We start from the raw sequence: 12,485 nt of genomic DNA, 5'->3' as shown, positions 1-12,485 counted from the left end.
GGCCCACCGGGAAATTTCACGGTATCCCGGTGGGCCAGTCCGGCCCTGTTTAATGGTGACCTCACTTTGTATAAAGTCTGAAGTGTTTAAGTCATGCTATGGAGTTTTACAGAGGGTATGGTAACTCTTCAGTCCTCCAAATAAAAACCACACACACTGAAACTATTCAAACAGCTCCCCAGATATCCTTCCAAACCCCTCTCTACTGCTGTTCTCCAAAGTCACATTCCCAGTGAGCAACATGAGCCAGGTCACCCCATACCATGGCATTGGAGATAAGGGAGATAAGGTCTTTACGACCTGAGACAGTTTCACAGAGGAGCTCAAAAAAAGGTAGTTTTTTTGCGTTGCTTCTTGTTTTACTTCAGTGTACCATGCAAAATCCCTAACCTGGCCGGGGTCTCACCGTCGATTCCCCCCCTGGAACAGGGTCCTGGATCCAGCTTCCAGTGATTAAAGCTCTCCTGCAGAGAGTATAGCTGTACAGCTGGTATGCCCAAACACTAGTCGAGGCTGCGTGAAGGGTGAAAAGGAACCGGTTTATTATGGCCAAGTTGCCTGCTTTTATACACAGCCCCCAGCATTGGGGTCTCCATTCAATGCAAGACAAGCCCCTCCCATAAATCGTTGTGCCTGGGAGATAATTGCATTAAGGATCAGTAAACTAATGATCTCCCAGGAACAGAGAGGCAAACATAAAAATACCCAAACACATCATAATAATCCTACAAACAATACATCCCCAAATAGCCCTGATCTGAGCGTCCAAGTTCTCCAAATAGCACTCAGATCCATACATTGTAGAGGAAACGCCACCATGTTAAAGTTCTGACCGACCGCACATGTGGTCCTATGCCCAAAACAGTTCGATGCTTTGGCCGGCCAACTTTCCGGAACTCCTATGTCCGAAATACAGGGTGGTCTGTTTGGCTCTTAGGTAGCATTTGTGCTACCTTCCCTCCAAAAAACCCTGGACCAAGTTGTGCGGGATACGCACAGTCACCTGCCGAAAACCGTTCCATAACATTCGCGGCTAAGTCCCGCTGAGGTGACTGGGGACCCACAAAGTCCTCATGCCGAATTTAGTTCCATGACGATCGTGGCTAAGTACCGCTGAGGACAATTCTTCATGTGAACGGCCGCCAGGGAGGTAATGTTCAGTTCCATTCGACTGAAGGGAAAGTACAGAACCAGGGGCAACGAGGAAATGCTGCTAATGGCGGCTGGACATGGTTAACTCCCGGACAGGGTCTTTGGAAATGGCCAATAGTCCTTGGGCAGGAGACTAGCTAGCAGGCTCCTCCAGGAGCTTGTGGCATAGGCACGTTTGCCTCAGGCATTGATCTGTTAATTCCCCATTATATATGATTTTGTTAGGCAGAAATCCGAACATTATTCAGGGCCATTGTTGAAAAAGGTAAACAATATCAAGATTTTGCATTCTGAATGTGTCTGCATGGTTTTGCCTCTTAGGTACCAGGCCATTTGGATTCTAGAGAATAATCCTGTTAAAGGGATACTATAGTCACCAGAACAACTACCGCTTATTGTATTTGTTCTGGTGAATATAATCAGTGCCTTCAGGCTTTTTGCAGTACACACTGTCTTTTCAGAGAAAAGGCAGGGTTTACATTACAGTCTAGGGGTGCCTCCTCTATTGCCTCCTTCACACTCAGCCAATCCAATGCTTTCCTATGGGAAAGGATGGTAATTGGCTAAGATCACCACTTCTGATGATGTCAGTCAAGGAGGCAGATTATGGGCAGAGCTAGCAGACTGCCCCTCTAAATAGTGTGAAATCTTACATTTATTCCAAAGGGGTGCCAGGGGGACTAGATGGTGTTTTTAACACTATAGGGCAGGAAAACATGTTTGTGTTCCTGACCCTATAGTGTTCCTTTAATGTATGTTCCATTTAAATTAAGCATGGTTGACTGTACCTTTAATAAGATTGCCAAGTCTGTACGGTTAAAAAGAAAGTGTGTATGGCTTTAAGTGGCATGCACAGTATTGACAACGTTTTTTTCTTCCTCAGGTCAGCAGCATTAAAGTAATTATTGTATATTAATCCATCCAAATCCTCTTTACTTAGTCTTCTCATTTTACTAAGCAGCTACCTTTGCCATGATAGCTTTAGGCATCCGTTCTGTTGGATCTATATTGCACTGGATCTTTGAATAATGCACATATGTGTGATTGCTGTTAATTTCCAGACACATGCTTACTGATGTTCGCGCCCCATACATCCAATAATAACCCCTTTAGTGGGGTAAAGTGCAGCATATACAAAAAATTCACTTCAGTTAGGGAACGTCTGCTGCACCAAGTTTTAACTACCGGTAGATTGCCTTGAAATTAAAATGTTAAAACAAAAGACAAACAGCATTAAAAATAACAACATTTTATTTCAGAATGTCATCGAAAAAAAGCCAATTAATGCATATTGAACCTCTAACTTTTTATAATTTGATTTTTTTTTGTTTATTTTAGCCTTCTGAAAAAATATGTATTGAGGTCATCTCACTGAGTCTAGAAGAGGGATCTGAAATTGTTAAGAATGACACAATCCAAAGGCTGTTTGTAGAATATAGATTCTGCAGTCTTCCAGCTGTGGAAACTCCAGTATCCCTGCAGAAGCCTACTAAAGGGAAGATCATCTACTACAACGATAGCAATGGTAAAATATGCACTGTCACAATAAGAAACTTGCGTAAACACTAATTAATGTGATGTATAGCAATAGTATATCAATAGCCATTGGCAAGCACAATATTTATTCAGTAAAGAAAAATCACACAAAGGCATGGGTTAATATGCAAATCCTTTAAAATAGGATGTTATCCATGTATGACTGATGTTTAAACATAATTCAGAGGTAGTACACACCCAAGTATAACACAAAAGATTATAGTTAAAAGCGGTTCTGTCACAAACGTCCGTTTCTCCTACTGTTTCCTCTTCTGTTCTTTTTTCGGGATATGTTCTGTTTCTCTTGATTTCTGTTTATAACATGAGACAACGTAGGGACTGCACATACTTTGTCTTATGTATTTGTTGTACACTTCACAATCTTGACAAAGGCAAGCTCCACCCTATTTTAGCTTGACAAAGGAAGTGAAGCTTGACTTAAGCTCCACCCTTGTGTCACAAATGTCACTTTGTCCTATGTTTTAAAGAGAAATTAAGAAAAACAGATTCTGAAGGAGGAAGAGAAGAATAAATAATAGGAGAAAGTTATGTTTCAGGTGACAGAGCCACGTTGATATTCCATACAAGCATACACACACAATCAAATCTATATAAAATACAGGCTGTAGCTTCATCCAATGATAATCACTGATCATTTGCTTATAATTATTGTAAATGTTAGAATTTGTAAAAAATATTCAAAATTTTCTAGCAAACCATAGACTTTTTCTTAAGATGCATCTTGAACAGGTCTGATGTACATGTAAGTGAATATAGACATTAGTAACTGGAACTGCCTGATTCAGAAAAAAATAATAATTTCATTATGTTTTCACAGTCCTCTAGAGCAGGGCTGCCCAACAGGCAGATCCCCAGATGTTGTGGAACTACAACTCCCGTAATGCTTTGCATGCCTTTAGAATGCATTTAGAATGAGAAAGCATCATGGCAGTTGTAGTTCTACAACATCTGGGGATCTACCTGTTGGGCAGCCTGCTCTAGAGCAGCGGTTCCTAACCTGTGGTATGTGTACCCCCCGAAAATGGTGGAAACACCGCCGCTGCAGCCTTACTGCATATGTTGGGAACTGCAGTCCGAGGGAGTCCTTCCGGTGGGACAGGCGTCCCACTTTTACAGTAATTTTGCGTCACTTTTACAATATGACCAGACTCTTTTAATGATGGCAGCCATGCTGATTCACCATACAATTTATTTCACTGTCTAGCATCCTTTAAGTCATTTCAGAATGTGCTAAATTGAGTAATCACACAGGCCACTTCAACAATTATAATGTTTATGGTTCTCCATTTTGTAATAGCACACATTCTGCATGGATTGCATCTTGGGTAATGTTAATAAATAGTATTTACTGATTTGTAGTTGAAATAGAATTTTGTATTTCTTCCTCTGCAGTTATTCATGTGGATAAAGAAAATAACCAATCAAACAGAGACATCATAAGATCTGCAATACATGATCCAAATCTTGCCAGGTACTGTACTTAGCACATGATTGTGAACTCCTAATTGGAAACATCTGGGCAGCTAACAGTAACCACTTTAAGGAATTTGTCACATCACGAGTAGCCACATTTTAAAAGACTGATGGAAGTAAAGTATACCTGTCAATCCACTTCTCCTCTTTATTATGTCACATTTACCAAGATATAAATTGGCACCGTGGGCACAATACTCTGCACATTATGCGATCCTTGGTTTATGACTACCCATTAATATTAATACACGTTATCATCCATGTAACAATATTAGAAATACAGTTGACCAGAGAAAATACTGTTGCTTTTAGATTAGACATTTATTACATACCGTACTTTCAGTGGTGAAAACAATATTCACCTACTTATTTTTACCTATTAGGTACTTTAAGTATTACTTCGTAATACAATAAATGAATGAATGTGAAAGTTTTGATGTATGGCACCAAACATGGTGTGGGGGTCTTTGCATATTTTGAGGTCTATGTAGGATACTCTGGGACCCTCCATAGTCCAATTCGCATGGTGAATGAAAAGATTCCATGATTCCCAAAACCATTGGTTTCTGTCAAGTTTTAATCGCTTTTAAGGGGATTAACGAGGGGCAAGCCACCTAAATGGTGGCTTTTACAATATAGAGTCAGAAATCCATGTGTGTGTTCCTTTAAGGCACACTTCTCATCTAGATTTTATTTGGAATGGCATTACTGTAGTGTAATCTTGTAAGGCTCTGTATGTCTACCCCCTTGCCTCCTAAACATGTACGGTACAAATCTGATTTTATAGTAGGAGATTAGAGCCTTTCACATAATTCATATTTTAGTGTTATCATTTCTGAAAATAAAGAATAAATCATTTTAACAGAAAAGGGGAAATTGGGGCAAATTAGTTGGACACAAATGTTGACGGTTACCTGTTAGTCACCTCTTTCCGGTTTTAATTAAAACTGCCCAGATACTGATGGCACAGATAGTGTTACTTGGCATTACCAGAAGAGAGGTCATAGTTATGTTTGCAGAAATGTGACATTAATTAAACTATGATTTTAAGAGTTAAAAATATTCGGGCTCTACTGAGTCCAAACTGAGAATTTTTATTTTATAATTTAACCTAATGGGAACCCTAAACAAGTTATCTTTACAGGCACATATTATAGCTGGATCTTTGGTGCCAAGAAACATCAAAATGGACTATGTCCGACATTCTAAACACACAGCCAGCCCAAAATGGAGTTTAATTGCTGCAAAAGCCACAAATTCAAAGTATCTTGTGCAGTGCTCTGCAATTAAGCGTTTCGAAGGAAGAATAAAACTTGGCCACAAGGGCTAGATGTTGAAATATAGCTTAAACAACATCTCTCTAAGTCTTAAAAGCCCGTCTTAAATTTCATAAGCTACCATGGGTGTGTGTTTTCCACATTTTACAGCGGAAACAGCATTTTATTATGGTTAGTTTTGATCCAAAGTCAGGTCATAGAAGGGTTTGTGGGACAGATTCCCTATTAATCTTTTTGTCAAAGTGAAAAAATAAATATATATATATATATCTCACACATACATAAATAGAATAATTTATGTAATAGTATAAATAAATATTTATACATACCGGTATATCGTTTAATATGATTAAGACCCAACAAACTCAAAGAAATAAAAAACATTTAGAAGAATTACTAACATGCAGAATGTTTCTATACATCATCCGACAAAAAAAAAAATAACTGCACTACTTTTGAGAATGTCGTTTTTTTTTTTTTTTTTTTTTTTTTAAAGCTTTGTTTGTAAACTGCTTCTGACCAGTACTGAAGTGCATATAGTACTCTCTTTTCATCCATTATGATGGTGTACATTAATTTCTGTTTAATGCAATGTTGTTCAACTTGAACAAGTGCTGAAGTTCAGCTGATCGTGCTTTCTTTTCAGTGTGAAATTTACTGTAGTCAGTGACCCACCCGAGGATGAGCAGGACATGGAATGCGAAGATGTCGGCTTTGCTCACATTGACCTACAAGAAATCGTGCAGAGCGGCAAAGATATCATCAACAGAAGCATTGAAAGTATGTTTTATAAATTACAACTTAATAAAGTGTAATTGCACAATGGCGATACAGATAAATCATTGTTATAGTTAAAAATGCAATTCTATTTCCATTATATATATACTCTATTTAGATTAAGCATGTATGTTTTCCAGCTATTTTGTTTTTGCACATTTTAAAGCATTATCTGTATAAGTTATGAAAAAAAGGATATGTTAATTTCACCATGGAGCATCGCTTTAAATAAGTAACGCTCATCATCCACACTCCTTTATGTCACTGTGGGACACATAATAGATTGTTACTCCGGATTAGTGTATGGAGCCATGGCAACTGAACACTGATGGGCTGATGAATATGCACATATATTTCACCAGTTTCGCATTACTATTGACATTGTATTAATGTTTCCAACTTTAACAACCAAGATAGTCTGTGTCCCATACCTTTTTTAGCTGCACATGTTACTTCATTCCTCAACTGTCACAATACATTTTTCTGGAATCTCTTGTAAAACGAAGGCCTTAATATAATTCTATTCACTGAAAAAAGTTGGTAATAGTCAACTGTTTTCTAACAATATTATTTCTCATATTTTGGCTGGATTTAATGTTAGACAGAATTCAAGTGGTAAATGTGATAAACTGGGGGTTACTGCTTGATTAAAAACAAAAACAAAAAAAAGCCAATAAATGTCCATCATCCAATATTTTTCAACTGCTACCACTATACATAACTGACTGCAAACACACATTAGTCACCCACACATTTAAAGGACCATTATAGTCACTCAATGAAGTGGTCTGGGTGTAGTGGTCCTGTCATTTTAACCTTACAATGTAAAACAGTCACTCAATTACCTTCTGTAATAAGTGCCCAATACATTAATTTGGATCACCAAAACCAATATTTTCATTGTAGAGTACATGTACCAATATTTGATATATTTTAAACATTCCCTACTTAGCAGCTGCTGATCCTTTAATGACTGTAATTTAATAAAGGTGCTGATAAATGTGTTCGGACAGAATTTAATTGAGGCCTAAGTATGCTCATTCGTTTTATGCCCTTATTCTTATGGGCCAAACATTATAGCTAATAATGGCCTTGACTTGATATTTTTGCAAAAGTATATCAAATTCACAATCTATTGCTTCCCAAGTACGAGATGGTGTCTATTTTCTAACAAACATGTGTCTTATCTACACTCATGTTGCTTTAACCCCTGTATCACAACTCAACTTTGAATTCTATGTGTCGTCTTGCTCAGAAATGCTTCAGACTTGAGAAAGGGAGGTTCTCCCAAAAGCTTGACATTAAAAAATTCTGTTAGTCCAATAAAAAAGGTATTACAAGATACGAATTGTATCTGTTTTTTACATATATATATATATATATATATTTATTTTCTGAAGTCATCATTAAAATCTACAGTTTTTTTGTAGATAAATCATTTAAAATGTTTATCTAACAGATTGTGATCATTTGAAAAAAATATCCAAAAATATGAAATCAAGGCCAATATGCATTAGGTGGTTTTGAGACAGAAGAGACTCCTTTATGATATCACCTAATTGTACTCTTTACGCTTCTCTCCTAGTTTATGATGCACAAACTGGTGGTCAAGTAATCGGGAAGATGACCGTAACAGTGGAGGCTGCAGTGGCTCTTCAGTCGATTCTTTTAAAGTGAAAAGACTTTCAAATATTATTTACTGCGTCCTGTGTATTTTTTCAGTTTCTGATCACATTTTAAATTTTCATACTTAAAGTGACACTATAGTCACCCACAAATTTTAACTTAATGAAGCAGTTTTGTATATAGTTCATGCCTCTGAAGTTTCACTGCCATTTAGGAGTTAAATAACTTTTGTTTCTGTTTATGCAGCCCTAGCCACACCTCCCCTGGCTTTGACTGACATAGCCTGCATGAAAACAAAATGGTTTTAATTTTCAATCAGATACAATTACTTTAAAAGTTTTTATCTCCTACTCTGTAAATTGAACTTCACTTACATACTAGATCTCCTACAGGGTTGAGCATGCTATTAACAGAGCAGTAGATAAAAAATTCTAACTCAAATAAAATCTGCAATAAAGGAAGTGTAAACATTAGATGACTCTGTACAGGAAGTGTTTAGGAAGGCTATGTAAGTCACATGCAGGAAGGTGTGCCTAAGGCTGCATAAACAAAGTGATTTAACTCCTAAATGGCAGAGAATTGAGCAGTCAGACTACAGGAGCATGATCTATACACGAAAACTGAATCATTAAGCCAAAGTTGTTTTGGTGACTATAATTATAAAAATGACTTAGTATTCATTTAGAAAAAATAATCCAATACATATCATTTTTGGGAAAATCTCACGTTTTTCTGAAAAACAAATTCTAAATCACTAGCTTGTCAAATTTTTTTTAATAAAACTATTTATTTTTTATATATGATGCACATTAAGATTATATATTTGTGTTGTTCCTTCTAAAGAAGAAATGGAGCACCATGTGTGTGATATATTGAGTGGTTGTATGCTGATGTTTTAATTTATCTCCCATAAATACAGTTTTGTGTGTTTGCAGATTAAAAAATTCCAATAATAAATACATTGTTTTACAATAAAAAGAATGCCTTTATCATAACAAACTTAATTTAATATTTATATGTATCTTGAAACCGTATCATACAATAAAATCTATTTTTTTACATTTATAATTCTGTTAATTGTTTTAATTGACTGTATACAACAATATCCTTTTGATGCCATTTTTTTTAAACCTTTAGCTTCCCAAACTCAACAACAGATAAACGGTTCCTTTTCATAAAAATGTAAAAGCTCTGCCTTAACGTTTTACTAAATTTTCAGTTTATAATGTACAGTTTAGTCAACAAATCTATCCTCTAATGACATGAATGATTCACATCCTACCATGTTGAACCTGTAGACCTAAATCAACTTAAAGTGTAAGTCCTTGCTCAAATGTAAATTAAATTGACTTAAATAATTAGTTATCAGATCAAGACAAGCAACTGCTCTAAATCGTGCCTAAAATAAATGTAATTAGTACAAAAACAAACCTCCCTCAGTTGTTTCCAAATATTTAAATCAATCCTGGGATATGAAAACCTTCCCAGAATAAAAATCTAACCTTCCCAGATACCCTCTCCAGCATAGGTCCGAAGTGGTTTTCCCCATTTTACACAGTTTCACTGGGGTAGTTTACCATCTGTATAATGTCTTATATGTTCTTGTTGTGTTACGCATATAGATGATTTTGAGGCTGCCTCCAAAATTTCCTTCCAGTCACTTCACCCTAGTGTTGTTGTAGATCTGCCTTCCATTGTTCTGTGTATTTTAGTTTGCCCCATTCCTCTGAGTCACATGTATGGGCGTATATGGCCGTTATCAGGCCTTTTTGTGGCGTGTCTGCAGTACAAAGGTGCTCGAAAAATGTGAGGGGATTACCTGCCACAGATTTAACCGCATATGACTGGGCAAAATCTTTTAATTGTAGTTATCAAAAATAGTGTTGTTAAAGGAACACATGTGTTCAAACATGTGTTCCTAACACTATAGAGCACTAGTCACCAGTTAGGTGAATAGGGCCCCGTTCCGTGGCGAATACATGGTTAATTAATTATTTGCTTACCTTAATACTTTCGTGATACCCCTCCAAGTCCACTGGTCCAGTGCTAAGCCACTCGTCTGATACGTTAAGCTCTTCATCTCTGTACCTAGATACATTTCCCCCTCCCTTACCTTTATTGCAAGCTCTCTGACCCTCACATCTCTTTATTCAACAGTCTGATTCCCCAACTTTGCAAGCCCATTCCTTCAGTGAGCAAGCCTGATGCCCACCCTCCCCTCCCCACACCATCCCACCCCATGATCATTATAACATTTATAGATTGTCTGTCCCACCTACATTTTAGTTAGGTTAAAAAAACTGCCTCTTATTAGTACACTCCTGCACTTTCTTAACCCATAAAACAAATTTGTCCTACCTTCACCTGCTCTTGATATTCCAATTATCTCCAATTTTTATTTTTCACAGTTTAGCAATGATCTATTTTCTCTTCCTCTTTATTTCCTCAGTCTCCCTCAGTATAAAAATCTCTCCTTACACCCACTTCACTCATCCCCCCATCCACATTTACGCCCTTCTCTGCTACACTCCCCCCTTCTCTCATCTCATGCCTTACACTCATTTTTCTACTCTCTCACTCCAACCCACAATCGATCTCATCCTAGACCCCATGCATACAAAACCCACTCACACCTCCTGTCACTTTCTCTCCTCCTACTTCTATCAGCTGGTGATGTATCTCCCAATCCAGGGCCCTTCACCTTCTCTACACACACTAAGACAACCAGAAACCCCACAAACCTCATCACAATACCCTGCCCTTTACTCTCACTTACCAAAATTCATTGTGCACTCTGGAATGCCCGCTCCATCAGTAGTAATTTAAAATCAACAACCATACACGACTTTTTCATCTCAAACTTACTCACACTGCTTGCACTTACAGAAACCTGTCTGTCCCCCTCTGATAGCGCTACTCCTGCCTCTTTATGTTTTGGTGGGCTACAATTCTCTCACATTCCCAGACTCAACTGTAAGGAGGTGGCGTACATACCAGGGTTGGTATGTACGCAAGGTGGCCAGCCTCTTCTCCTGGGGGGCCCAGGAGTTGACCACCTCAGGGCCCCCAGAGGCTGGCCCTGGTGTCATCCCACGGCCGGTCCTGCGGGCGCGCGAGGGAGCACTCTCCCCTGAGTGCTTCCTTTTCAGCTCCCTCGCGCACCGCACTGATACCGGAGCCGGAAGATGACGTCATCTTCCGGCGCCGGCATCCCTGCGCAGCGCGCGAGGGAGCTAAAGAGGAAGCACTCAGGGGAGAGTGCTCCCTCGCTCGCCCGCCAGTGACCGGCCGCCCAGGAGCCCAGGAGCACCACTGGATCCCCAGGGAATCCCCTCAGCACTCCAAGGAGGCTGGGGGGAATAAAAAAAACAAAAAACGTGTTACTGTGAGTGTGAGTGAGTGTGTGTGAATGTTAGTGTTAGTGTGTGTGAGTGTTAGTGTGTGAATGTTAGTGTGTTAGTGCATGTGTGTTAGTGTGTGTGTGTTTTATTGTGAGTGTTAGTGTGTTAGTGCGTGTGTGTTAGTGAGTGTGTGTGTGAGTGTTAGTGAGTGTGTCTGCTAGTGAGTGTCAATGAGTCTGTTACTGAGTGTGTTTGTGTGTGTTAGTGAGTCTGTTTGATGTCTGTTAGTGAGTGTGTGTTTGTCAGTGAGAGTGTATGTTTTGTAAGTGAATGTGTATGTATGTCTATCACTGAGTGTGTCTCTGTCAGTAAATATGTGTGTCTGTTAGCTAGTGTGTATGCGTCTGTTCGTGAGAGTGTGTGTGTCTTCAGCACTTACCTTTCTCCAGCGCCGGACTCCCTTGGCGCTGGGGATCCCTCCGCCTCTCAGCTCCGAATGCGCATGCACGGCAAGAGCTGTGCGCGCATTCAAACCGCCCATAGTAAAGCATTACTAAATGCTTTCCTATGGACGTCACGTACAGTGTCTTAGAATCGCGGAAGCTCCTCTAGCGGCTGTCAGTGAGACAGCCACTAGAGTCTGGATTAACCCTCAGTGAAACATAGCAGTTTCTCTGAAACTGCTATGCTTTTAGCTGCAGGGTTAAAACTAGAGGGACCTGACACCCAGACCACTTAATTGAGCTGATGTGATCTGGGTGTCTGTAGTGGTCCTTTAAGTGTGTGTGCATCTGCATGCACTGGCGCACATACCGCAGTCGCAGCCCTGCAGCCCCTGCGACCAGGTGCCCGCCGCCATGTGTTGCATCCCTGGCCCGCGCAGAGTAAGCACGCGGGGGGCCCATGGATCAATTTTTGCACCGGGCCCCATGGGTCATGTGTACGCCACTGGGCGTAGGCATCCTTCTCTCCCCTCAATGTACCTTTCAACCAATTATAACTCCCCCTGCTCTATCCTTTTCTTCTTTTGAAGTTCACACTGTCCGCCTATTTAAACCCACTCCTTTAAGAATTTCTATCATCTACCACCGCCCCGGTTATCCTAGACTATTCATTGAGCACTTTTCTTCCTGGCTTCCCCACTTCCTATTATCTAGCACTCGTTCCCTTATACTTGGGGATTTCAATATCCCAATCAATAACCCCAATTGCACTGATGCCTCTCGTCTGCTCTCTGTTACCTCCTCCTTTGGCCTTACGCAATGGTCCAATTTAGCAACCC

General features: G+C 39.3%; 1 protein-coding gene across 1 annotated transcript in view; it reads left to right on the top strand.

Annotated features, from left to right (window-relative positions):
• RPGRIP1L (RPGRIP1 like) overlaps positions 1–8,857 on the top strand; it is a 116,744-nt gene extending 107,887 nt beyond the window's left edge. The window contains exons 23-26 of the mRNA XM_063437366.1: positions 2,491–2,677; positions 4,102–4,180; positions 6,106–6,239; positions 7,822–8,857. Of these exons, the coding sequence (XP_063293436.1) occupies positions 2,491–2,677; positions 4,102–4,180; positions 6,106–6,239; positions 7,822–7,913 (492 nt within the window). The 3' untranslated portion in view covers positions 7,914–8,857. The remainder of the gene's footprint in view (positions 1–2,490; positions 2,678–4,101; positions 4,181–6,105; positions 6,240–7,821) is intronic.
• Positions 8,858–12,485: the final 3,628 nt, after the last annotated feature.

Source organism: Pelobates fuscus, chromosome 12 (assembly GCF_036172605.1).
Source record: "Pelobates fuscus isolate aPelFus1 chromosome 12, aPelFus1.pri, whole genome shotgun sequence".
Taxonomy (NCBI): Eukaryota; Metazoa; Chordata; class Amphibia; order Anura; family Pelobatidae; genus Pelobates; species Pelobates fuscus.
This window is presented reverse-complemented; position numbering and strand designations above follow the sequence as displayed.